The 26,271-nt window shown below is 36.0% G+C and overlaps 3 protein-coding genes across 5 annotated transcripts in view; 1 reads left to right on the forward strand and 2 right to left on the reverse strand.

The window, feature by feature from the left end:
• Nucleotides 1-23,440, reverse strand: part of fmnl1b (formin-like 1b) — a 65,766-nt gene extending 42,326 nt beyond the window's left edge. Inside the window, exon 1 of one of the 3 annotated variants that reach the window (XM_074618912.1) lies at nucleotides 22,855-23,440. The gene's annotated coding sequence lies outside the window, so the exon portion shown is untranslated. The remainder of the gene's footprint in view (nucleotides 1-22,854) is intronic. The other 2 variants (XM_074618911.1, XM_074618916.1) reach the window with 2 other exon arrangements.
• ccr10 (chemokine (C-C motif) receptor 10) lies at nucleotides 1,398-8,943 on the reverse strand. The gene is made up of 2 exons (XM_074618956.1): nucleotides 8,844-8,943; nucleotides 1,398-3,466 (listed from the first exon to the last, which is right to left on the reverse strand). Exons 1-2 carry the CDS (start codon nucleotides 8,866-8,868, stop codon nucleotides 2,298-2,300), a joined length of 1,194 nt encoding a protein of 397 aa, XP_074475057.1. The 5' UTR covers nucleotides 8,869-8,943; the 3' UTR covers nucleotides 1,398-2,297.
• Nucleotides 5,190-25,506, forward strand: LOC141757975 (receptor activity-modifying protein 1). The gene is made up of 6 exons (XM_074618964.1): nucleotides 5,190-5,338; nucleotides 18,558-18,770; nucleotides 19,666-19,758; nucleotides 20,723-20,833; nucleotides 21,113-21,266; nucleotides 24,812-25,506. The coding sequence occupies exons 2-6, from the start codon at nucleotides 18,734-18,736 to the stop codon at nucleotides 25,041-25,043; spliced, it is 627 nt and encodes a 208-aa protein (XP_074475065.1). The 5' UTR covers nucleotides 5,190-5,338; nucleotides 18,558-18,733; the 3' UTR covers nucleotides 25,044-25,506.
• Nucleotides 25,507-26,271: the final 765 nt, after the last annotated feature.

The raw sequence follows: 26,271 nt of genomic DNA on the forward strand, positions 1-26,271 counted from the left end.
AATGTGACTAGAGCTGGGTATCAAACCTCAAGACTTCTGGAGTCTTGAGGTTCGCAACGAGCATTTAAAACTCATGACCGCAACTAAGCTCTACTGATTTCACTGTTGCACCAACGCTTCGACCAAAACATACATTTTAATAACAATACATAACATGACACATGGTCTCATTGGAAACTAGAAAACCTTTTTGCCTAGATGAATAGACTTAGCAGGTTACAGACATAGCAATAGTCACACTAAATACAATTAAAGGCACTTGTTAGGAAAAAGGCTATAATAGACTTGTTGACACTTTTCTCAAAATGTGTGTCTCTAGCTGGCTAAAAGCACAGAATACAAACCAGAACAACATGTGAGTGAAGAACAATAAAGCTAATTCACTGATTTTACAATCATGTACAATGTACAAGCCTCACATGAGCAGATCAGTTCCCAGATTTCAAGAAATACTGCATGAAACTGTTACTGATGATACTTTAGACAGTTGCTCAGCAGTAAAGTGATGTTTTTTAAGAATGCATTATAATTATAATATAATTAATTTAACAGGTTTTCTTTTGTATTAACAGTAGAGCACTGTTTTTAGCAATAACAGGTTAATACTGTTGAAATCCTGCTGGAAATTAACAAAGATTTTTTACAGTGTGGGTCACAAATCTACTTGCTCAAAGTCAATTTTTACTTGACCCTATACACATTGTTTTATTTATTAGTCATAAGCAGATAACAAACACTAAAGTTAATTATCATGTTTTATCTACCTTGCTCTCACACTTGTGGCAAATAATATGAAACTAGAAAACCTGATGAATCCATCGGTACCGACCATGTCATACTAGCTGGTCATGAAGGAGGTTAAATAACATATTTAAAGGGTCCCTTGACCTCTGACCTTGAGAGAAAAATACTGCACTGCAATGCCAAAAACTACATATTTGTTCAAAAGTAAGTTAAGACCAAAATCTAACTTATGTTTTTATAGAAATGTATAATTAATGTAAAGCAAGAGAGCTATAGATCTATTTAAAGCTACCAGGTGAGATAGCCATGGATAACCTTGGCTAAAGCTAAACCTACATCTTGGAAATTTAGTTTGTTTTCCCCAAATAAATAATGATAATAAACTTTATTTGTATAACAGTTTTTTATTACAATGTGCTGTACGGAACAAGATGAAACAGTATACAGAGTTAACAACAAAAACATGAGTATAATCATAGAACAGAAGACCCAATAAAACAGTGTATAATAAAACATAATAAAATGATACAGAAACTGACTGAAAAAAAAGCCTTACTGTAAAAGTAAGTTTTGAGGAGTATTTACAAGAATTTAATTTAAATGAAGGTACTGTGTTTGTTAACCGAAGCTACAGCTGCGGGGCTCTAATAGAAAACGGCCGGTTTCCTCTTGTAACGAGGCGGGCTGTGAGAACAGTTAGGAGGGTCCTACCTGAGGACCGCAGGCAGCGGTAGGCTCATAACGAGAGTAAACCTACGATGTAGGTCGGACCAAGGCCATGTAGGGCTTTAAAGGTAATTAGTAAAAGTTTAAAATCAATTATATCTCTAACAGGTAGCCAGTGTATCGTTGCAAGGATGGGAGTAATATGGTTGTGTCTCTTAGAATTTGTTAAAAGTCTGGCAGCAGAGTTTTGGACGAGCTGGAGACGGGAGACGGCCTTTTGGCTGAGCCCATAGACTGAATATAAGAAGTGGATGTTCAGTAGTCACTACTGTCGACCTATCAATGACAAGGTAGCCCCGCCCTAAAGCATCCCCTGCTTTATGGTCTATTTGACTCTAAATGGGACCATAATTTACTAAATGAACATCATGCTGTATTGAAGAAGACTTGAAACTAGAGATTGAGACCATAAACTCATGTTTACAATGTTTACTGAGGTAATAAATCAAGAGAGAAGTAGGCTCATTTTCTCATAGACTTCTATACAACCAGAGGAGTCGCCCCCTGCTGGCTGTTAGAGAGAATGCAGGTTTAAGACACTTCCTCATTGGCTTCACTTTTCAGACCCGGAGAATTACAAAAACCGAGATGAAAACATGGATGACTTTTTCAAGGTCAGCTTGAGATAAAAAAAATGTTCGGATTGTTTTGACACATTTCAAACCAGCACTAATGATTATATGTAATATTATATACGCATATCTTTGCAATTCTTTGTAATTTGTCAGTTCCTTTCGTTATAATAACTGTACATTATGTAAACTGTTGGGAAATATGCAAACAATTCAACAGTAGACGAGCAACTTTATAGTCCACTCCATGACAGATCATTTGTTTCTTCCTGGAAACTGAAATTTGATGGGATGTGGGGAGTTGTTGCCGTGGTAACTGGGGGATGTTGTAGAGCCAGCTGAGAGCACTGTGATGGATGCATGACCAGGTGAGGAGATGGAGGTGGAGTTCACGCTCTGCGGCGCCAGCTGGAGCCCACACCGGAAGCCCAAATCATGGATGAGCCTCAACACGTCGCTACGGAAGCGCACGCCCACCAGGGCGTACAGGATGGGGTTGAGGCAACAGCGGGTGTACGCCAAAGTGCAGGTGATGTACTCCAGCAGCAGATCGCAGAACTGCCCCGCCATTTTCCGCGACAGCACCACCGTGTACGGCAGCTGGAACACCAGAAAGACCAGCACCAGAGCCACCATCAGCTTCAAGGTGCGCTGCCGATGCCACTGCTTCCCCCGCCGATGTGCGCTCCCTTCCCACAGCACTCGAGCTATCAAAGAGTAGCACGTCATCATGACGAGGACGGACAGGCAGAAGACAGCAATGATGGCTGCATTGGTGGCCATTTTCACTCCTCCACTCTTGAGCATGCCGCAGTAGTATTCCGTAGTATTTCTATAATTCCTTTCCACCAACACCCCAGAGAAGAGGATTTCCGGCAGGCTGAGGAGCGCCGCAACAAGCCACACACATACAGCGGCTAGTTTCCCGCCTGTTAGAATCTGAGTGCGCAGCCTGAGCATCTCCTGGGCTCGCGCCACCACCATGTAGCGGTCGACGCTGATGCAGGCCAGCAGCAGGAGCCCGCTGTATGTGTTGATGGCGTAGCATGCACGCATGGCCCTGCAGAGAGCAACGGAGAAGATCCAACCCAGGTGAGTGTAGACGGCCTGCAATGGGAGCGTGAGGAGCAGGAGCAGGTCGGCCAGCGCAAGGTGGAGCAGGAAGACGTCGGTCACGGAGCGAAGCCGGCGGCGGCGGTACTGAGCAAAGGTGGCGATCACCAGGCAGTTTCCCACCACGCCCAGCAGGAAGATCAGGCAGAAGACACAAGTCTGGAACGTTTTGATGGTGAACTCCTGCTCCTCGGCCTCACAAAAGTCAGAATCCGAATCATTGAAGTCTGTTGTGTCACTTATATTCCCAAAAGAGTAGTTTGAATAATCATAATCAGGGTAGCCGACATCATCATAGTCGTTCTCCATTGCTGGTGGGAAAAAAAAAAATCAAAAATCAAAAAATGTTTAAAAGAGAACTCCCTTGTGACTAAAATGTTAAACCATCTCTACAATTTTAAAATCAAATGTCATCAATTTATCTGTTCATTATTTTAAAGAGGAACGTGCGTTAAAGAAGCTGCCCCATCTCCCAAAACATTACGTTCCCATACAACGAAACTGTATTGTGAATGACGTTTCGAGGGAAACGCATTTTGGCGCAGATTCTTTTTGACGTATCACAAGACGTTTCTAAAGAGATAATCTTCAAAGTCCGTGTGGGGAGGCGGTCAGGGTGGATGGGAGGGTCGACCAAACATAGAACTTTCACCCAGGAGACGGTTAGTGTCCTTCTGTGAAACTAGAAGTCAACGTATTTTAATTTACGTCCGTAGCTTAATTTTTCATTTTTTTTGTTTCAGTTTACAACTTTAAGCACGTTTTTAAAATAATAATTGCAATTAAACGCACATTTTTTATCTGTTCAAAATGTACCTTAAAGGGATATTTATCAAGTATTTAATACTCTTATCAACATGGGAGTGGACAAATATGCTGCTTTATGCAAATATATGTCACTAGCTGGTGCCATTGGTATCAGCCAATGGGGATCCTTTAAATAAATAAATAAATAAATAAATAAATAAATAAATAAATAAATAAATAAATAAATAAATATAGCTGTCAGTGTGTCAGTGTACTGACTTGACTATGATTTGCCACAAACTGCATGTGATATCATAAAGTGGGCATGTATGCAAAGAGGAGACTCGTGGGTACCCATAGAACCCATTTACATTCACACATCTGGAGGTCAGAGGTCAAGGGACCCCTTTGAAAATGGACATGCCTGGCAATTTTTCGATATTTATTATGAGTCAAATTAAAAAATGATTGTTGGATTTGATTGATAAAAAAAAAAAAAAGTGCAGCCTCGTTATGATGCGTTTAAGCTCTATTCAGTAAAAATAGAGTAGAGCATTAGGTGAAGGTAAATTATAACGTTATCATGATGTGTTCAAATGTGATCTAATATAAGATAGATAATAGAGAGGGAATTATGACTTGTTTAACTTCCTAAAACTATCAGTGTTTATTGTTTTGTTTTAGTTTTTTACTGTGGTATCGAGAACCGTGTGTTGATAAATTGTTAGATTAATCGATAAAAAAATAAAGTTAGGTGCAGCCCTACCTTCAGGTACATTTAAAAGAGGATAATATATAATCCAGTGAAATATACGGCTGAAGACTAAAACTCAAATCCTAATCAACGGCACACAACTGAACTTGTTTTTTAAATTAATTTACAACTTGGAGTTACTGAAAGTTTGGGCCAAATAACAACCTCTATACTGCACGATAAACACCTCCTGTTGCATGTCTGTCATGATTATTATGAGTCATTCTGGGCTTCAGATGAACCAGCTTGCGTGAGGACTTTAACTACTTTATAAGAAACATGTAGTGTTCTTATAGACACCAGCCTGGAGCAGAATACTGAAGTCACGATATCAGGAAACACTAACTCCTCTGCAGTCAGGTTGAAAGAGACAGACCTGCAGCGAGGTGTCTCACTTTGACTAGGTAGCTGTGATATTTTAGTCATTTTGCACTGGGTTGCGTGCCACTGGCACCCGGTCGTTGGCACAGGGGAAATCGTGGGTAGCTTGAACGTCTACAGATCAGTCAGTGTCGCGTGCTAAGAGCCTTTATAGGCAGTTTCCACAATCACCCTTTGATCATTTCATCTTTAGCTGTGCAACATGCTGAGGCTACTCGCATTAAATAAGAGTGCTCTTTTCTTTTAATATGCTATGTAGTCTTTATTTGATGGATAAACATTAAGGAGTTTCCCTTAAAAGGTAAGAGGAAAAACAGTAAAGAGGAAATGTGTTGTAGACAGACGGGCTTGGGATTTATCTGATGTTTCTTTTAGGGCTGACGATAGATGCAAATATTTAATCGCATTAATCGCAGTGTGAAAGTACACAATGTCTTCGTAGTCAAGTACAGAAGTAACGGTGGAATTAACAACACGCAGCGCTCAGACCTAGAATTTTAGTAGAGTTAATTAAATGCTGAATTTTGACTCTTATGTTTTTTATGAGTAAATGTTTTAATTTCTGAAAAGCCAGAGATGCAGGTAGATTTGGAGAATATCATATATTTTGTTTTTCTGCATTTAGGACGCAGAGTGAAGCGAGTCATCGGCGTAATAATGAACGTTAAAATACATAGGACTAATACTTTTATTTATACAGTATATAATACGGCTTTCAATCGATTAAAATACAATCTTAAATTACTTATTGATTTAAATTAAATTATATAAATTAATGTTCCTGTGACCAGGAAATAAACCGAACTGGTTCTCAAAAGCTGTACAATTTGGAAACAGGTGTCCTCGACAAACTAACTAAATGTGATTTAGTGTAATTATAATTTTTCTACTTTATAATAAACAATAATGAACGGAGCAATAATTTAGTTTGCAGTTAGATGTAGACTCAGTCAAAACAGCTGTTTTCAAAGTTGTGTTGAATACAAGTTATTCTATGTACACGTATTTTCCTTAAAGTTGAAAAGCATGGCCAACTTTAGCAAGAAAATATATAATATTAGTTGGTATATATATATATATATATATATATATATCTCAGGCAGCTGAAGAAAAAGGGAAATGTCTACTTGCAGAGAATATGAATTTGAGTCATGGTCGGGTTTGTTATCTGATGAGGCGCAACACAAACTGCCACGCAGTTTTGATTCATATCAGGATTTACTAAATGTCAAGGTGATAAGCCTCTTCATCTCCATGAGGGGTTACAACAAGGAAATGTTTTTACAGCGCAATTTCAAGTGATAATATAATCAAAACTCCTAGACATGTAGTCCACAACGCTGCGTCTTTCTTCTCGTATTTATTTCAGAGGCCAGGATTTCCCCTCTTTGTTGCAACTGCAGTTTGTGCAATAAACTGTATGATACAGTCTCCTAGAAAATAATAATAATATGGCAACACTCTCTTTATTGATCGCTCACATTTTGCATTTGATGCCACAAATAATAAAATAAAGTCTTCAGCAAACTCTAGTCTATAAGAGTAGATGTTTTGGTTCAGAGTTCAGACTGTAAATCTAACCCGCTTACGATCAATAAAAGGAGTGCCACAAGGATCAATGTTTGGCCCACTGTTAACGCAAATTTGTTTTAACGTCACTAATTTCTTTAATGCATTAATGCAACTGATCTCTCGAAGGTTGTAGTGGGCTCAGTTTTAAAGCTACTGGTATCGTACGAAACTAGAAAACCATGTCATACTAGCTCGTTGCGAAGGAGGTTAAATAACCCCTCCAAATTTACGCTAAATTTTGGCGAAGAAAAACTGGCATGGCCGTTTTCAAAGGGGTCCCTTGACCTCTGACCTCCAGATATGTGAATGTAAATGGGTTCTACGGGTACCCACGAGTCTCCCCTTTACAGACATGCCCACTTTATGATAATCACATGCAGTTTGGGGCATATTGTTTTATGCTAAATGCAGTACCTGTGAGGATTTCTGGACAATATTTATAATTGTTTTGTGTTGTTAATTGATTTTGAATAATACATATATACATACATTTGCATAAAGCAGCATGTCATGTTGATAAGAGTATTAAATACTTGACAAATCTCCCTTTAAGGTACATTTTGAACAGATAAATGTGCGATTAATCGTGATTAACTTTGCACAATCATGATTAAACATTTTAATTGATTGACATCTCTAATACATATAAATAAAAGCATTAGTCTTATGTATTTTAATGTCCGTTATTACGCCGATGACTGTCTTCACTCTCAATCTCTTCTCAATCATGTGTGCGTCGTAAATGCAGAAAGACAATTCTAGGCTATTCCCGAAATTCAAACTTTTATTCAGAAAACACAAAAACATAAGATTCAAAATTCAGCATTTAATTGACTCTACTAGAATCATAGTTTTTAAAGTTGTGTATTTTTAATTCCACCGTTATTTCTGTACTTGACTACGGAAACGTTGTGTACTTTCACACTCGAGCTGTTAAACCAAGTCTACTATTGTCGCTTTTATTACTACTGCTTAGTTTCACACTCATAACTGCTCTCTGTATCACAATCTTGGACACACATCTCAGGATATTTATAGATAAAGCTCTAATATCATAGTTTGGGGACGGCCCTGTGGACCGACGTATTAATCAAATTATTTTTTTAAGACTAATTATAAGTTGTTCAGAACTCTTTTAATGGTTTGTATGTATTCTTTTATTTTTAAACAGATTTTTATTGCTAATGCGTAACATTATGATGGATATAAATCACTCATCTTTTGCATTAATCTCCAAAGTTGTTCCTTATTAATGTGGGCAACAAACAGCTACGTCATGAAAATATGTCAGACATTTTCCGGTACTTTTATATTTATTTCTTATGTTGGCGATCTGAGGTTGCACTACATTTTAAGGAGTTTTAAGATTGCAAATATTTTCGTTGTTGTCAGGTATTTTTTGAAAAACAGATCTTGATTTAAATTTCAAATAATTATTTTAGATTTTTACTGCAAATATCGTCTACGCTCCTGCACCTTTCCCCTCCTACTGTGTCTGTATATTAACATCAGACAGGATGAAAGTGACACGTCTGTTGTTGTACAGTTTGAGTAGGCAGCAGTTATATATTTAATTTTTCACCGCTGTCTGACGCTGGTGTCAGGCTGCTGGCATGTGGGAGCAGCGTCACATGGCAGCGCAGTCAGTCACATCTCTTTTTACTGTAGCTTTGATATGATAATCATAACATTATTATGTTGTACTTGATACATACATGGGTTTTGCCAGGGGAGACAAACTTTAACCTCCGTTTAGTAGAATTGGAAAAATGCAATTTGACATTTTTACAAACTTGTAAAAAGGAAAGAAAGGATGTGAAAGGATCCTTGTATTTTGAGTCAATCATATATGAATATGAGTCACACTGCAAGACAGTTTAGCTTCTTAGATCACAATGATGATGAATCATGATTTAATATCAGTGAGTGATGTTATAAAAATCAATTGAATACATGCCAATGCATATGAATGTCATGTTTATAAATTTATTTATTTAAAAGTACCTGACTTTTTGAATTTTTGCACAATTAGAAAAATATATTTTTAATTTTCCTATATATTATATAAATGTATTTATTTATTAAGTTGGCTATAAAAATGTTTTAGCAAAATTTATGTAGATTTTTTTAAATTTTTATATCTATATTTATATTCATGTTGAAACAAAAATCCAGCAACATTCAATCCACTTTTTTAAAATCTTAATTTCTAGACTTTGTTTATGTGACCTTACCTGAGCTGTTTGAGGTGTTAATCATGTCCCGAGCTCTCTTCCTGTGTCTGAGGAAGAGATTTGAGGAGTTGCCACTCTTAAAAACAAGCCTGTGGGTAAACCATAACCACCTCCAGCCAATGAAACCAGCTCTGTGTTTTGCTGACCTCGCCTTACCCCCCTGCTGTTGTTTGTGTCAGCGGGAGTCACTGAAGGAAGGGATGATACGTTCTGCAGCGCTCTCAAATCTCTGAGATCAGTCATCTCAATTAAATCAGATCAAGGAAAGTTTCCTTTGCATTTGTTGCTACCAGTCAACAGATGTTTATCTATCATCATCTGCAGCTGCAAACATACTGACGGCACTGCAGCTGCACAAAGATAATGGCAATTAGAATTTGTATTAAGTAAACAGTAGGGCTGTCAATCGATTAAATATTTAATCGCATGATTGTCCATAGTTAATCAGGATTAAATTGCAAATTAGTCGCACAATTAGTATCTGTTCAAAATGTACCTTAAAGGGAGATTTGTCAAGTATTTAAATATGCTGCTTTATGCAAATGTATGCATATATTTATTATTGGAAAACAATTAACAACCCTCACAGGTACTGCATTTAGCATAAAACAATGTGCTCAAATCATAACATGGCAAACTGCAGCCCAACAGGCAACAACAGCTGTCAGTGTGTCAGTGTGCTGACTTGACTATGACTTGCCCCAAACTGCATGTGATTATCATAAAGTGGGCATGTCTGTAAAGGGGAGACTCGTGGGTACCCAGAGAACCCATTTACATTCACTGATCTGGAGGTCAGAGGTCAAGGGACCCCTTTGAAAATGGACATGACAGTTTTTCCTCGCCAAAATTTAGCATAAGTTTGGAGCGTTATTTAACCTCCTTCATGACCAGCTAGTATGACACGGTTGGTACCAATGGATTCATTGGGTTTCCTATTTTATTTATATTTATTCATTTATGCATGATTTTCCTTTTGCATTTCACCTCTTATTTATTTCCCCAAACTTATTTATTTCTTCTTTTCTTTATGCATTTCAGCCTCATTATGCAAATGCTGTCCATAAATAAAAAAATAAATACATTTAAAAATAAATATCTAAAAAATAAAAAATAAGTGCAAAAATAAATAAACAAATATATATATAAATATATTAAAAAAATATATAAATATATGATTTAATTTATTAAAAAAATGAACCTTGTGCGTACCCATAGAACCCATTTTCATTCACATATCTGGAGGTCAGAGGTCAAGGGACCCCTTTGAAAATGGCCATGCCAGTTTTTCCTCGCCAAAATTTAGCGTGCGTTATTTAACCTCCTTTGCGACAAGCTAGTACGACATGGTTGGTACCGATGGATTCTTTAGGTTTTATAGTTTCATATGATACTAGTATCTTCCTAAAAATCGAGCGTTGCGTTAATGCATTAAAGAAATTAGTTGCGTTAAAACAAATTTACGCTAATGCGTTATCATCACGTTAACTTTGACAGCCCTAATGCAACCAGTCAACAGATGTTTATCATCATCATCACTGCAGCTGCACAGAGGGTTTGCAATTATAATCCGTATTAAGCACACAGGTTTTTAAATCCACAAACATATTTCTGATATACTTTACATTTGACAAATCCATATGTACCAATAAGAGGAGACAACATTCACTTAAATGCGCACAACATACTCACAGCATCAAGCTGTGGGTTCAACGGGCGGACAACACGTGCAGAACCACACAGGGTGTGACTGCTCACTGTATGACACCAAAACAAGTTCACAGCCTTTCCTTCACCTCTTTTGAGGTTATATGATTGATTTGTTTCATACTCGAGAGTCAAACTGATCAAATCAAGTCCGTTGTTTGGTCTATAAAACGTCAGAAATTGGCAAAAAAATGCCCATCACTGCTTCCAAGAGTCCAAGGTGACACAACGCAACAATATTTAGTTTGCCATGATATAAAAACAGAGAAAATACATTTAAATAACCTTAATATTCTTGGCATTTCTGCTTGAAAGAGGGGAAGAGAAATCGAGCCACACAAGAGTCAACCTGATCAAGTCCCAGAGGGAGATACACGAGACCAAAGAGCCTTTTTGTGCATTTTGGCGTCTAAAAACTCAAAGCTGCATTTAGCTTTATTTATTTTGGAAGTCTCAATGAGATTAAAATCTCTTTTACCAGACAGACCTGACACATAAATTACACTGGGGCTGCAACTAACAGTTATTTTCATTATCAATTAAAATGCAGATTATTTTTTAGATTAATCAATACGTTGTTTGGTCTATAAAATGTCCAAAATTGGCAAAAAAAAAATGCCCATCACTGCTTCAAAGAGCCCAAAGTGACGTCTTCAAATGTTCTGTTTAGTCAGACAAATAGTCCAAAACCAAACGATTGCAATGATATAAAAGACTCAGACTCAGATGATTGTGTGGTGAAAGCCTTGCATTTGTATTTGGTGCCTGATTAAACCAGCTGCTCTAATTCACACTGCAAACATGTCATATAGCGTCTGCAGAGACGTTAGCAACAATGAGCATCAAACCGCAGTGTTTGCCTCAGACGTTGGCATCAGACCATGAGAAAGATTTAAATTGTTTCTGTTTATGGGAACCGAGATGTTGACAATTCTTGATCCACATATGTGGTTTAGTTAATCAGTTTTCTACCTTCTGTTTGCTTGTTTCTCTGTGTGGTTCATTTAAACTCATGTGAAACTGGTGACCTACTATTCAACCTGACAACACAACATCTTCACGTTGAGAAGTGATGGCTTCTTCACATCGCACTCACATCAAGCTTTTCTTATTACTTCAAAATCAAACAGTTACTAATTAGACTATGTTATTCTTTTTGTTGACATTAAGATGTTTATCCATCCCATTTATTCTTATGATCTGGGCCCGTCAATCGATTTAAATATTTAATCGCGTGATTGGCCATAGTTAATTGCAATTAATCAAATTTTTGTATCTGTTCAAAATGTACCTTAAAGGGAGATTTGTATAATAATAATAGGCATGCACCAATACAACTTTTTTAGTCCCGATACCGATACCGATACCTGGACTTTGCGTATCGGCCGATACCGAGACTTGATCTGATACCAGCGTTCAATAAATCAGCTGTAAGCCTCACTGTGTGGACGTGACTGGGATCGTTCTTTTAACTTTGTAAAATAAAATATAACAAATAAATACATAGATATGAATTTACTGAATTCATATTTATTGTTAATAATAATTTAAAAATAATAATAATAATAATAATAATAATAATAAAATCGTACATTAGCAACTCGGTAAAAAAGCGTCAAAATTAACAGGAATTACAGTTCAAGCGTAAACCTTTTTTAATGCAGCAAGATACTGCTCAAAACAGGAATTAAAATGCCAGTATATAATGTATTTGATATAAAAACGCGGGTGCAAGCGGCCGAAATGGGTTTCCTCAGGAGGGTGGCTGGTGTCTCCCTTAGAGATAGGGTAAGAAGCTCAGTCATCCGTGAGGGACTCGGAGTAGAGTCCTTGCTCCTTTGCGTCGAAAGGAGCCAGTTGAGGTGGTTCGGGCATCTAGCACGGATGCCTCCTGGGCGCCTCCCTTGGGAGGTGTTCCAGGCACGACCAGCTGGGAGGAGACCACGGGGAAGACCCAGGACTAGGTGGAGAGATTATATCTCTACTCTGGCCTGGGAACGCCTCGGGATCCCCCAGTCAGAGCTGGTTAATGTGGCCCGGGAAAGGGAAGTTTGGGGTCCCCTGCTGGAGCTGTTGCCCCCGCGACCCGATCCCGGATAAGCGGTTGAAGATGGATGGATGGATGGATGGATATAAAAACACAGAATTGAATTGAATAGATCAGCCCTATTGTCACCGATATCTGATCCAGTATCGGTATATCCCCATTTGTCAAGTATTTACTATTTTTATATATATATATATATATATATATATATATATATATATATATATATATATATATATATATATATATATAATATTTCTCTCACTCACTCAATATATATATTTCTCTCACTCACTCTGCAGATTTATCTTCCTCATAAATCTGCCTCCTCCTCTTCTCTCACAACATGAGATGATTCATGTCGTAATGTCAATATTCACTCCAGCGATCCAACTCAACCGTGCATTACAGTGAAATCTGTATTAGCTGTTCAACATCTAATTTACTCAGGTATATTTACTGTTATTTGAGCGTCCGACTCAACCTCTAAAGATTAACACAAATGAACTGGGGCTGTCAGTCGATTAAAATATTTAATTGCAATTAATCGCACATTTGTTATCTGTTCAAAATGTACCTTAAAGGGAGATTTATCAAGTATTTAATACTCTTATCAACATGGGAGTGGACAAATATGCTGCTTTATGTAAATGTATGTATATATTTATTATTGGAAATCAATTAACAACACAAATCAATGACAGATATTGTCCAGAAACCCTCACAGGTACTGCATTTAGCATAAAACAATATGCTCCAATCATAACATGGCAAACTAAAAACTTTTCCTTCATGCACCTGCTTTATTTCAGTACGATCATTAAGTGTGGTAGAAATCTGCATCCTTCATTAGAAAGCGACTTTGCTTTGAGTTGAAGCTTCCTGCTGTCTGAAGGTGTGAAAAGAGAAGCGGGGTAGTGGGTTTGTGCAGAGATGAGGTGAGAAAATGCAATGGGTTTTGTTTTGGAGAAGTACTCTGAGGAAGTTTGTTTATAGAAATATCTGTGTACTTAAGTGTGAGTATTGGGCTGCGTATGGTTTGATGATATGATTTCAGAACTGATGCCAAAACCTCACTTTATTTAACCTTACTTTAAGAAATATAAACCCTCATTCCATCTAACGTTAAGTTCTCCAATGTTAATGTTTTATAAACACAAGTGCAAGAACTTCACCTAAATGACTGGATTGTGTTGCAACAAGTGCCGGCTGTTTTTACTGAGCTTGGAAAAATCCAGTGTCCAGTGTGACAGCAGAGCGCAGGTACAGGTCTCAGAACAAAATAAAAACGGCCGTGAGAAGTCGTCTGTCATCGGAAAATAATAAAAAATCATTCAGCTGCTTCTGTATGTTGACGTGAAAAGAGACCGCCCGGTCGGTGTCGTATCTCCGTTCATCTTTACTCTCCATGCCCTTATAAATGCATAATCTATAAACTTGTTTCTGTATATTAATTTTTTTAAAAACACACATTTTTCCAACCCTGTCCGTTAGGGCTGACCCGAATGCTTCGAAGCTTCGACCGTTGCCATGGCATTCGACCTCCAAATCACTATTTGGATGATTTGTTTTTTTAAATTTGTTTTAATTTTTTATATATATGTATGTCATGTTAATTTATAAATCCCATAATAGCCCATGAAATTAAGAATAATCCCATAATATTATTCATATTCAGCGGCACTGAAACAGGGGAGATGTAGACAGACAGAAGAACATGTCAGCCTGCTTCTGTATGTTGACGTGAAAAGAGACCGCTCGGTCGGTGTCGTATCTCCGTTCATCTTTACTCTCCATGCCCTTATAAATGCATAATCTATAAGCAAGCGCCGCCGCTGTGTGTGTGCTACTCTGAGTCCTACTTCAGTCCAATTCTCTAAATTTATTTTAAAAAGATAGGACTGCTCCGCGAAGCGTCGAATACCTTCAAATATTTCTCACCGAAGCTTCAAACCCCCAAAAAAATGGTATTGGTGACGGCCCTACTGTTCGTCAAAATGACGGAGAACAAGAAAGTCTAACGCAACCACTGACACAGACTATAATAAAGCATACTATATTAAAGGAATCCTTCGTATAAAGAACTATTTGTTTTTTAAATAATGTTGTACACCGTCTTAAAAATACAAATTACACAATATTTACAGCTTCAAACAAAAACTTAACAAAAAGCCGTCCACCTCGTGGTTGTCTGCCTCCGCCAGTCTCAGTTCACATCCATGTCTGTCCAAAATGCCATCACTTCATCATTTTATCCTGTTAAACATTCGTGTGATATTGTTATAATTAGCAGAGGAACTCTTGAGTTGTGGCCAAACTTGTGGTCACTTGTGAGGTCAGAGTGACCTTTGACCTCCAAAATATATAATTAGTTCATCCTCGAGTCCAAATGGATGTTTGTGCCAAATGTAAGACAATTCCCTCCGGGCATTCCTGAGATATCACGTTCATGAGAATGGGATGTCACGGTGACCTTGACCTTTGACCTCTGACGGACAACTCGAAAACATAATAAATAAATATAGAAAAAAAATCAATGTACAGTTTTACAATTTTGGGATATTAAAGTCTTACTTTTATAGAAATGCAAAACTAGTTACTGGAGGAACTCATTCAGTGCCTCTTTTATTTTAGTTTATATAAAACTTTGAGTCTGTAAAACCAGCAGTCAGTCGAGCCGACAGCGTCATGGTCCTGATATTATTTGGTTGCTACACATCCTTGATTTGCTTTTTCTGAATTCCATAAATGTCCCTAAACGTCTTTCAACATGCAGCAAAACCCCTGAATGCCAGAACAGTTTCCTGTCTGCGAGCTGAGGTGTAGACAGGAGCCATTACAAAAAGCTCTGACATCCTGCACATTAACAACCACAAGGCACAGGAAGTTGTTGCTCCTTATACCCAGCAGTTAGTGGTGTGTTAGAGGTGATATGCATACTTCTGGATTTAAACTTCACTTCACTATCACATTTTTAAATAAATATAAATCAACAAGGGTTTTTGCACATAATACAGGGAAGTTGATCCCACTGAGATGTTGTTTATGTGTTTTAGGAGGATTGCCAGCTTCCTGATTCCAGCCCTGTCTCGGTCCAGGCAGTCACCTTCGCTGCCGCTAAGTGAAAGAGGAAATCCCTTAAGAGCGTTTTCACTAACTATCTGAGGAAGAGCAGGAAACTGTCAGCCGTGCTGCCTCGCTTTACCCACATGACCATCAGGACAGTCCCGTTCCACTGAGGGGTTATATCACTCTAGTATTATGTATTCATCATGAGTTTATGGTGAAGACATACCAGCACTTCCCTTTAAAGGGTTCAAAGAGGTTTTTCTGCAGCTTTGCGGAGGTGTTCCTGATATATTTAAATACAAACATTAACATTTTGGTCAAAGTTTTAGTGTCAAAATACTATTTTCCCTTCAAGTCCTTCTAAAAACTTTTTCCTACGTGACCTGACGTCGGTTTCTGCATGATGACGATGCTACATGTACAATATACACTCACCGGCCACTTTATTAGGTACACCTTGCTAGTACCGGGTGGTCTTCATCTGCTTCAAGGTTGGACGTGTTGTGCGTTCAGAGATGGTATTCTGCATACCTTGGTTGTAACGAGTGGTTATTTGAGTTACTGTTGCCTTTCTATCATCTCCAACCACTCTGCCCATTCTCCTCTGACCTCTGACATCAACAAGGCATTTCCGTCCACACAACCCCCGCTCACTGGATATGTTCTCTTGTTCGGACCATTCTCTGTAAACCCTAGAGATGGTTGTGCGTGAAAATCCCAGTAGATCAGCAGTTTAATACTCAGACCAGCCCGTCTGGCACCAACAACCATGCCACGTTCAAAGTCACTTAAATCCCCTTTCTTCCCCATTCTGATGCTCGGTTTGAACTTCAGCAAGTCGTCTTCACCACGTCTAGATGCCTAAATGCATTGAGTTGCTGCCGTGTGATTGGCTGATTAGCTATTTGTGTTAACAAGCAATTGAACAGGTGTGCCTAATAAAGTGACCGGTGAGTGTATATGGCGGTCGACACGCTCCCAATTTGGAGAAGCAGACAGGAGTACCGGCACGGAAGCTCAGCGACGTGCTGCTGCGGACGCCACGTTAGTTCAGAAAGTCACTAAATATCACAAACAAGCTAAGCGATCGATGCGTGTAGCGGTAGACCAGCAACTCCCGTGTTCTGAGAGATAAAAATGACAATTTTGTGAATGGAGTCTGGTCTTGAAAACCGAGATATAACGGCTTCAGTCCCCCTTCGGAAAGGGCCGTCTGACGGCGAGGTAAAGCAGTGAAACTATTCTAAATATAGCGTACACTTTAAACTAATATCCCGTCAACAGACGCTTTACCTCGCCGTCAGACGGCCCTTTCTGACGGGGAACTGAAGCCGTTATATCGAAGACCAGACCAGACTCAATTCACAAAACAGGTCATTTTATCTTGCAGAACACAGGAGTAGACATACTGTACATACAACCCCACTTCAAATAATCTGTACTAACCGGTTATTTCCAAACTCAGCAATATCAAACAGATACTAAAGAGAGTATTATGACCTGTTTCACTTCCTAACACTAACATCAGCTCTAAGCAGCTTATAATATACAATTAGCACTACTGATGACTACTAATGACAAGATTTTTTTTTTTAAATCAGAGCAAATATTTAATTAAAAATACTATAATTTTTTTCCTAATCATTTGAATTGTGTGTTTTTACCAAAGACTGACAATAACTCACTATACTGTACACCAACTGAGCAATATCAATACTACTCAGGTGTTATTCATATACTGTGCTGCAATATTTTCATTCTCACTGTGCAATATATTTTTCCACTTGTGCAATTTTGTATTTGTGCAATTATGCAATACTGTATATATTGTACCTATTTTTAATATTTCCCCTTGTTTATATTGTTCCTATTCTTATATTCCTTCTATTTAAATTGTTCATATTTTGTTTTTACTGATGCATGTTGTTTTTTGCACTATATATCCCTTTTGCTGCTGTAAACTGCAAATTTCCCCACAGTGGGACTAATAAAGGAATATATTATCTCATATCTTATCGTATCATTTATGCAAATAACCACTATAGATGACTATAACAAAGTAAAAGGACAACATTTAAAATTAATGACAATTATTTTTTGAGCTGGTTCCAGGACGATGGTGAAAAAAGTCAATTACAGTTCTTAGAAATAAAATCGTAAATCGGCATATCGTTATTTCAGAGAGATGTCATTCAATGATGAACAAATTATGGATACACCGATCCAACTTTTTCAGTCCCGATAGCGATACCTAGACTTTGGGTATCGGCCGATACCGAGTACCGATCCGATACCGGTGTTTAATTAATAAGCTGTATGTCTCACTGTGTGGAAGTCGTTAATGTGTGAGGAAACATCAGGCTCGATTTAAACATTGCTTTCCTAACAAAATGAATATATAGATTTACTGAATTGATATTTATTATTATAATATTAAATCTTACACCAGCAACTTGGTAAAAAAAATCTTAAAAATGAACAGGAATTACAGTTAAAGAGTAAACCTTTTTAATGCGGCAACAAATTGGTTAAGCAGGAATTAAAATTCCAGTATATGATGTATAGTATATAGACCATAAATCTATCTATAAAAAGTATATAAAAGAATTGAATTGAATAGATCGGCTCCATTGTATCTGATACGATGCATAGGTGCCGGCAATTTTCTTGTCAGCTGTCAGACCTTAAAGTATTTCTGTGACACAGTGACACATAGGTCGTACTTTAAAAAGGCGTTAAATAGGAATACAGGTCCTATTCTATCAGATAACGTGTTTGCAGAGGTGTCGGTTTGTATTTATTAATAATCCTCTCATCCCTCCACAGGGCTCCTTTAATTCATTAGTAGATTGTTATCTCCCCTTCTTCCTCTCGTCTTCCTCTTCTATCAGTTTATCAGTCAGCATCGCCGGACCAACATGCTTCCACAGCCAGCAGAGCGTAGAGATAAGAGGGCTGGGCTTGTTCCTTCACCCACTCAGCTCTCAGACCTCCAGCTTCATTAACGACACCTCAGGTCAGCGAGCGACCTCCAAGGTTCCTGCTGATCCCCTCACCGCTGCCCACCATGATCCTCTACCTGATACTCCACGTTCTCATCCTCGGTATGTAGCCGACTTCATTTTACACGTGGCTTTTAGATTAATCGTGTTTTACCCTCTTAGTATTTCCTGTTTTTTAGGTTTGGTGCATGTTTCCATGAGTGTCCATTGTTTTCCCTGTGTGTGCACTGATAAGAATCTCCCAGTAGAATAACAGTAGAGAACTGGCAGCAGCGTTGCCTTTATGTTACTGTCAAATTAACATTATTATACTGTCGCTGAAATTTACAGCTTTGTACTGTTAATGAAAAATACAGTTTGAACTTTATTAATTTCACATTATTTCACAGTTATTTTACTGTTTAAAGATACATTATATAGCTGTTTTTCACCTTTCTTTTATCTTACTGATTTGTTTTAATGCACTATTTAGGTTGTTTTTTTTACAACATTATTTTTTTTGCCAAGATGAAATTTTCCCAAAATGTGTGTCTATAGCTGGCTACAAGCACAGAATGCAAATCAGAACAACATGTGAGTGAAGAACAATAAAAGCTAATTCACTGATTTTACAATCATGTACAATGTACAAGCCTCACATGAGCAGATCAGGTCCCAGAATTAAACAAATACTGTATGAAACTGTTACTGATGATACTTTATAGACAGTTGATCAGCAGTAAAGTGATGTTTCTTAAGTATGCATTATAATTATAATATAATTAATTTAACAGGTTTTCTTTTGTATTAACAGTAGAGCACTGTTTTTAGCAATAACAGGTTAATACTGTTGAAATCCTGCTGGAAATTAACAGCAATTGTTTACAGTGTGGGATAGATGAAGGAAAAAGGTGAAGGGCTTTTTAGTTTTAGCAGCAGCAAAGAAAAGGCTGCTGTAAGTGTGTTTTAATAATATGTGCTGGAATTATGAAATAGCTTTATGAATTTGTGTCCACAGGTAATGTGGAGTCACAAACAGCCAACATGACGGAGGACAAGTCGAACAAAGTTGAGGGGAACCAAACAATCAGAGAGTTCTCCTCTAACAACAGTAAGACCATTTTCATTGTCAATCTATCTGATGATTTTATTGATTAATCATTTAGTTTATCAAACAGTACAGTGTCAGACAGGCCCTTGATTAAGAATGGTTATTTTTTTATTCACTTATTTTATTGTATTTAAGTTGTAAAATGTATTCTATTTAATTGTTATTTTATTAATCATTTATTTATTGTATTTAAGTTTTAAAGTTTTATTACATTTTATTGTTATTTTATAATACATTTATTTTATCGTATTTAAGTTGTAAGATGTATTCTATTTAATTGTTATTTTATTAATCATTTATTTATTGTATTTAAGTTGTAAAGTTTTATTACATTTTATTGTTATTTTATTAATCTTTATTTTATCATATTTAAGTTTAAAATGTATTCTATTTAATTGTTATTTTATTAATAAATTATATTTAAGTTGTAAAGTTTTATTAAATTTTATAATACATTTATTTTATCGTATTTAAGTTGTAAAATGTATTCTATTTAATTGTTATATCATTAATCATTTATTTTATTGTATATTTTTATTATTAGATTTTATTTTATTTCTTATTTTTATTTCTTATTTACTTCACATTGTCTTATTACTATATCAGTAGTTATAGCTTTTAATTCTATTTTATCATTTTTTTATCATTTCATTATCTCACATGCATTGGTCTCAAATCATGCAATTGTTTTGTCTTTTCTGCTGTTTTCACGGTTCACACTTATCATCATTTTCTCACATTGTATAGACCAAATAACTAATCGTTAGTTGCAGCCCTACTTGCAACAATCCAAAATATTCAATCTATCATTTAGCTAAAATTGCCAGTTAAAAAAAATAAAAAGATAAATAAATACAAAATAAATAAAAAAAAATATATAATGCAATTTTGACATAGCAGCATTATGCAGACATCATGTGGATTTGACATAATTCATTCACCAAACTTGTTGTTTTGCCTGCAGGTACGATGAAACCAGACAACGTGACGTCCAGCTCGTACAAAGACGAGAAGAGTCTAATTGAGAAGGAACTGCAAAACAACCAAACATCGACTGTTATCACAGAGGATGACGGTGAGTGTTTCTACTGATTCTCATCAGTGCCTTTAAACTTCCTGTACTTAAGTAACTGCTTACTATACAGATGAAAACTACGTGATAAAGTATCAGGAATCTAGTTTCACTTTTAGGTAAAAACCAAGATAAAGAAAGATGCACTAGTGATGCACTGAATGAGCTCATAACTTCATGAAATCAGAGTCAAGTCAAAGAATCTGTATGAATCTGAATGAAGCAGCATATCACAGGAAATATAGGTCATATTTCATCCATTATTTTTACATTACTTTGCAGAGAGTTTTCAGGCCAAGGAAGACAAGTTCCCAGGCAGAAATTGCCAAAAGGACTTGCTGGTAGAGTACAGTCACAGCTACTGTGGTGCAGCTTTTCACACAGAAATGATGTCGATCAGCACTGGAAACTGGTGTGTGCTGGAAAATGTCATCAAGTAAGAGGATCTACAGAGCTGAGTGTTCTTTTGTTTCATCTTATTATTTCAAATTTCTTTGCCTCAGTTTCAACATGTGTCATTACTAACAACTTAGCATCTACAGTAGCTCTTTTCTATTCTGATTCAAGTCCATTTTATTTCTATAACAAAGCCTAAAGACAAAATTTGTGCATTGCAAAGTGCACTGCAGGGCCAATAAACATTCTTTGGGTGAGCATATTTGCAGTATTATAAATAAATGCATTGGTGGAGTGGTTCAGGTCATCTAGAAATAAAGTATAAAGTAGAGTAATGTGTCATTTTACCGTTGTGGTGGAATACAACAAACCATATTACAGTAAACTGCACCATTTACAGCTGCTATTAACGTGTTTGGCACCTATATTAATGATCATTTAAGTCCTTTTTCAAACATAAAAAAACATTCCCTGGTTTCAGCTTCTCAAATGTGTCATATATGATATAGTGAAACACTGTGGGACATTACAACGCATATTTTTCACAATTGTCTGACACTTTATGGACAAAATAATTAGTCGATTAATGGAGAAAATAATCAAAAGATTAATAATCAATAATGTAAATAATTGTTAGTTGCAGCCCTATGATGTTCACATCTTAAATAACTAATGCACATATCATGGATACGTGACTTACATCTTCTCACATACAAGATCACACAGTACTAGAAGGATTACTCTGATACAGCTACAGATCAGTACTGAATACTATAAAGACAGAACACTAAAGAACAGTAAATATTTATGTTCACATCAAAAAGCATCAATGCATGTATCAGATACATGACTTACAGAGTCTGAACTACATGAGTGGTTTACAAAAAACAGCCTGCAATGCCTTCAAGTGAAGGGAAAGTAGTTCAGTACTCAGATATTAATAAGTAAAAGTACCAATACCACAGTGAAGGAAATACTCTGTTACAAGTAAAAGTAAAAGTTTACGAACTTAAAAATATTGGCATTAAAATATACTTAAAGTACCAAAAGTAAAAGTACTCATTTTGCAGAATGGCCCATTTAAGAATAATGTATAGAGTATTATATTATTGGAATATGATTATTGATGCATTAATGTGTACACATTGCTTTCCTCCCTGGGGGATCAATAAAGTCTTATTGATATAATAATATCCTAATTTATTTGTTGATTAAATTTGGTAGAATTATCTGAATCTGGAAAGTTTATTTTGCAAATTTTGTAAATATTCAACATAGGATAAGTACCAGTACCTCAAAATTGTACTTAGTTACTTTCCACAAGTCTCACAAGCAACAGGTTCATGCACAAATTAAATCACACACATCAACAGGCAACTGCATGATTAATAAATGCAAAACTCACATTACAGCTGTGTCCTGCAGCTGTTTAACTAATACTGACAGCAGCAGAAACACAACAGCTTCAGAGTCCAACACAAACAAGATATAAAACACACAACTCTACCTCCATAAATAACATCAACAAGAACACAGAGGAGTTAGTTAGCTAGTTAAACAACAGACATTTAAACCATCAGGACAGAAACCAGCCAGCAAAACAGACTAAAGGTGTATTTGTGACTCACGTTATTTGATGACGAATCTCATTTTCCTTTTCTGTGGTGAAGATGAGGTGGTACACTGTGAAACTAGCTCATTAACTAGCTAACTGTCCAGTTGTTTAATCAAACTTTATAATGTTAACTTTCTCATCTTTGCTGAGCAGCCAAAGTAGGACTGGTTTACTTCTTAATTATCTTCAGAGTTTCTTCTTTCAGAGTTCTGTCCCTTCATAGTTTAATAGTTTAGCAGTAACAACTTCACCTGTTTCACCTGTTTTTAAGACTGCAGTACCACTTTTGACCACCAGCCAACACAGGGGGGCGCTGTTTCTCCTCCTCCTCCTCCTCCTCCTCCTCCTCTTCTTCCTCTTCTTCTTCTTAAGATGGGTGCAACAACAAAATAATAATAATGATAATATTAATGATAATAATGATAACAGTAATAGCATTTTTTTGTTTTAAAACACATAAGATATTCACAGAAATAAAATAAGAGAACACAATAATACAAAATATATATAAAAAAAGTTTGGCTAGAAGTGCATGACAAATAAGGATATACTAAATACTAGATACAAAAAAATAGATTAAATTAACTAAACACAGAAGTATAATAATAATAATAATAATAATAATAATAATGATAATAATAATAATAATAATAATAGCTTTATTTGTAGAACACTTTTTAAAATATAGTTAAGAAGTTTATTTTATTCTTATTTTATTCACAGAAATAAAATAAGACTATAATACAATAATACTAAAACAAAGACAGTTTGGCTACATAAGCATGACGAATACAGTACATATAATAAATACAAGAAAATAGATTAAATGAAATTAATACAAAAGGTATTATAATAATAATAATAATAATAATAATAACAATAATATATTTATTTGTTTTTATTTATTTGTATAAAACATTTTATTTAGTTTATTTTATTATTATTTGTATTATTATTTATTCACAGTAATAAAATAAGAGAACACAATAATACTAAAACAGCATAACAACAACACTGGCTAAATATGCATAACAATGAGGACACTCTGTATCATCTCTTTTTTTTTTTAAATGTATAAAATAAAATAAAGTAGTTCCCAACAAATGCACTTTTTACTTTTGGAAATTACTGAAAAGATATATACATATTTGTGAATATTGTTATATTTAAATATTGTGTAATATTGTGATATATTTGTAGGAAGCATTGGGCTGAGACTGAAAGCCACAGACGGAGCAGAGAAGTCAGAAAGTCCAGCACATTGTTAGTCATTTCATGAGATTTACTGACAAGAGGAACAATATAGAACAACACCAGCCTTATCCTTTAAGCAACAGTAAACTGTGAACAGTAATGTGGCACTGGGAAATATCCCTCATCAGGACTGGGACCAGTAGACGGCTGCAGCCTGAGTTAGAGTCTCTCCCACTGCAGAGTATGAACGTGACTGATGGTCTCTTCCTTCGACCCCCCACGTATCCACAGCCTCAATCATCTCTGTTTGTGTTCAAACAGGAAATAGTTTGAGCGCAACAGTCTCGGTTTTTGTCACAGAGAGATGTGGCACGCTTCGAAAGCTTCGTGGTCCAACTGAAGAGTTTCAATGTCTTAGATCATTTCATTATAAAATATAGTGTAAACTATCTTCTCTTTGTTGAAAAAGTCACTTAAAACTTTGCTTTTAATACCTGATTTTAATTGTGGCTTCATGAAGCTTTTATTTTCTAACTAAGTTCATATTTTCAATGTGCTTTTGCTTGGTTTGTAAAACATCAGAAAACACTGAAAAATGCCCACCAGAATTCCCCAGAGCTCAAGGTGGCGTTAAAACCCAAAGATGTTTAATTTACAATCATATAAAACAGAGAAAAGCGGCAAAAAACATTGTCAATTTTTGCTTGATAAATGGATTCATTTTCAGCAGTTAGGTGTTATCCTCATTAACAGATTGGTTTCTCTGTCTATTCCAGCCCGTATCACGACATGACGTTTTGCCTGGAGGAGGTTTCTGATATAGTGGGCTGTTACTACCCAAACCCCATCATCCAGGACTTCTTCCTCTCCATCCACTCTTACTACTTCCACAACTGCTCCTATGAGCACCATGATGCACCTCAGGGGCTGGTGATGGCCCTCACGCTCATCCCAGTGAGCATCATCCCCGTACTGGTTTATCTGGTGGTCTGGAGAAGTAAAGTCTAAGACTGAGTCGTGCAAGGGCTCCATCGTGCTGCAATAAACCTATAAACAGTATACGTTGTATATGAGAATATGTTTATATTTTATAATCCAGTCTGGTAGGAAATTAAAAGTTGAGAATGAAGTTATGAAGTATAAATCTGAATGTGGGTGAACTGACATTTTTTACTTTTATATGTTTTTTTTAAAATGTTTCACTGAGACTATTGTATGTATTAAAGGACTAGTTCAACATTTTGGGAAATGTTTATTCTAGGGCTGTCAAACTCAATGTAAATTCGTTTTAATGCCACTAATTTCTTTAACGCATAAACGCAACTTGTTAGGTTGTAGCGGCTCAGTTTCAAAGCTAGAGAAGATACTGGTATCATATGAAACTAAAAAACCTGATGAATCCATCGGTACCAACCATGTCATACTAGCTTGTCGTGAAGGAGGTTAAATAACGCTTCAAACTTACGCAACATTTTGGCGAGGAAAAAAACTGGGGTCAAAAGGGGTCCCTTGACCTCTGACCTCAAGATATGTGAATGAAAATGGGTTCTATGGGTACCCACAAAGTTAATTTTAATATTTATTTATTTATTTTTGCACTTATTTTTTATTTTTATAGATTTATTTTTTAAATATATGTATTTATTTATACATTTATTGACAGCATTTACATAATGAGGCAGAAATGCATAGAGAAATGTCTAAAGAAAAGAATAAATAAATAAGTTTGGGGAAATAAATAAGGGGTGAAATGCAAAGGGAAAATTGTGCATAAATAAAGAAGTACATTTAAAAATAAATATTAAATAAATAAATAAATAAACAAACAAATAAATAAATTAAAAACTAAATAAATAAATTTAAAATTTAAAAAAATATATATAAATAAATAGAATGGAAAATTAAACAGAATAATAAATTAATACAAAGATAAATAAATAAAGACGCAAATTAAAACAGACATGTCAATTTATGTCACATTTTATCTTAATAATAATCTTGTTTTTTTTAAGCAACACAATGCGATTTACTCCTATAATGCATTATATTTTTGCGTGTTTTATTCTTTTTGCAAAATAAATAAACTAAAACTTAACCAAATGCATGCAAAGCTGCAAGGACACACTGCGAGTTAAAAGTTTACACACAAACCAAAAAAGTGTCAATGTGTGAAATTTCTAAGAAAAGAAACGTTCCCTTAAATCTGCTGTGGTTCCTGGTAGCGCACGTGTGTGTG

This window comes from Sebastes fasciatus, chromosome 20, assembly GCF_043250625.1.
Source record: "Sebastes fasciatus isolate fSebFas1 chromosome 20, fSebFas1.pri, whole genome shotgun sequence".
Classification (NCBI taxonomy): Eukaryota; Metazoa; Chordata; class Actinopteri; order Perciformes; family Sebastidae; genus Sebastes; species Sebastes fasciatus.

Bases quoted from the DNA above. Each gene is read 5' to 3' on its own strand.
- LOC141757975 (XM_074618964.1), top strand. From the start codon at position 18,734: ATGATCCTCTACCTGATACTCCACGTTCTCATCCTCG. The intron at 19,759-20,722 runs GTAAGACCATTT...TTTTGCCTGCAG, and splicing joins AGAGTTCTCCTCTAACAACA to GTACGATGAAACCAGACAAC. The intron at 21,267-24,811 runs GTAAGAGGATCT...TGTCTATTCCAG, and splicing joins GTGCTGGAAAATGTCATCAA to CCCGTATCACGACATGACGT.
- ccr10 (XM_074618956.1), bottom strand. From the start codon at position 8,868: ATGATTAACACCTCAAACAGCTCAG. The intron at 3,467-8,843 runs GTAAGGTCACAT...TTTTCCCACCAG, and splicing joins TAACACCTCAAACAGCTCAG to CAATGGAGAACGACTATGAT.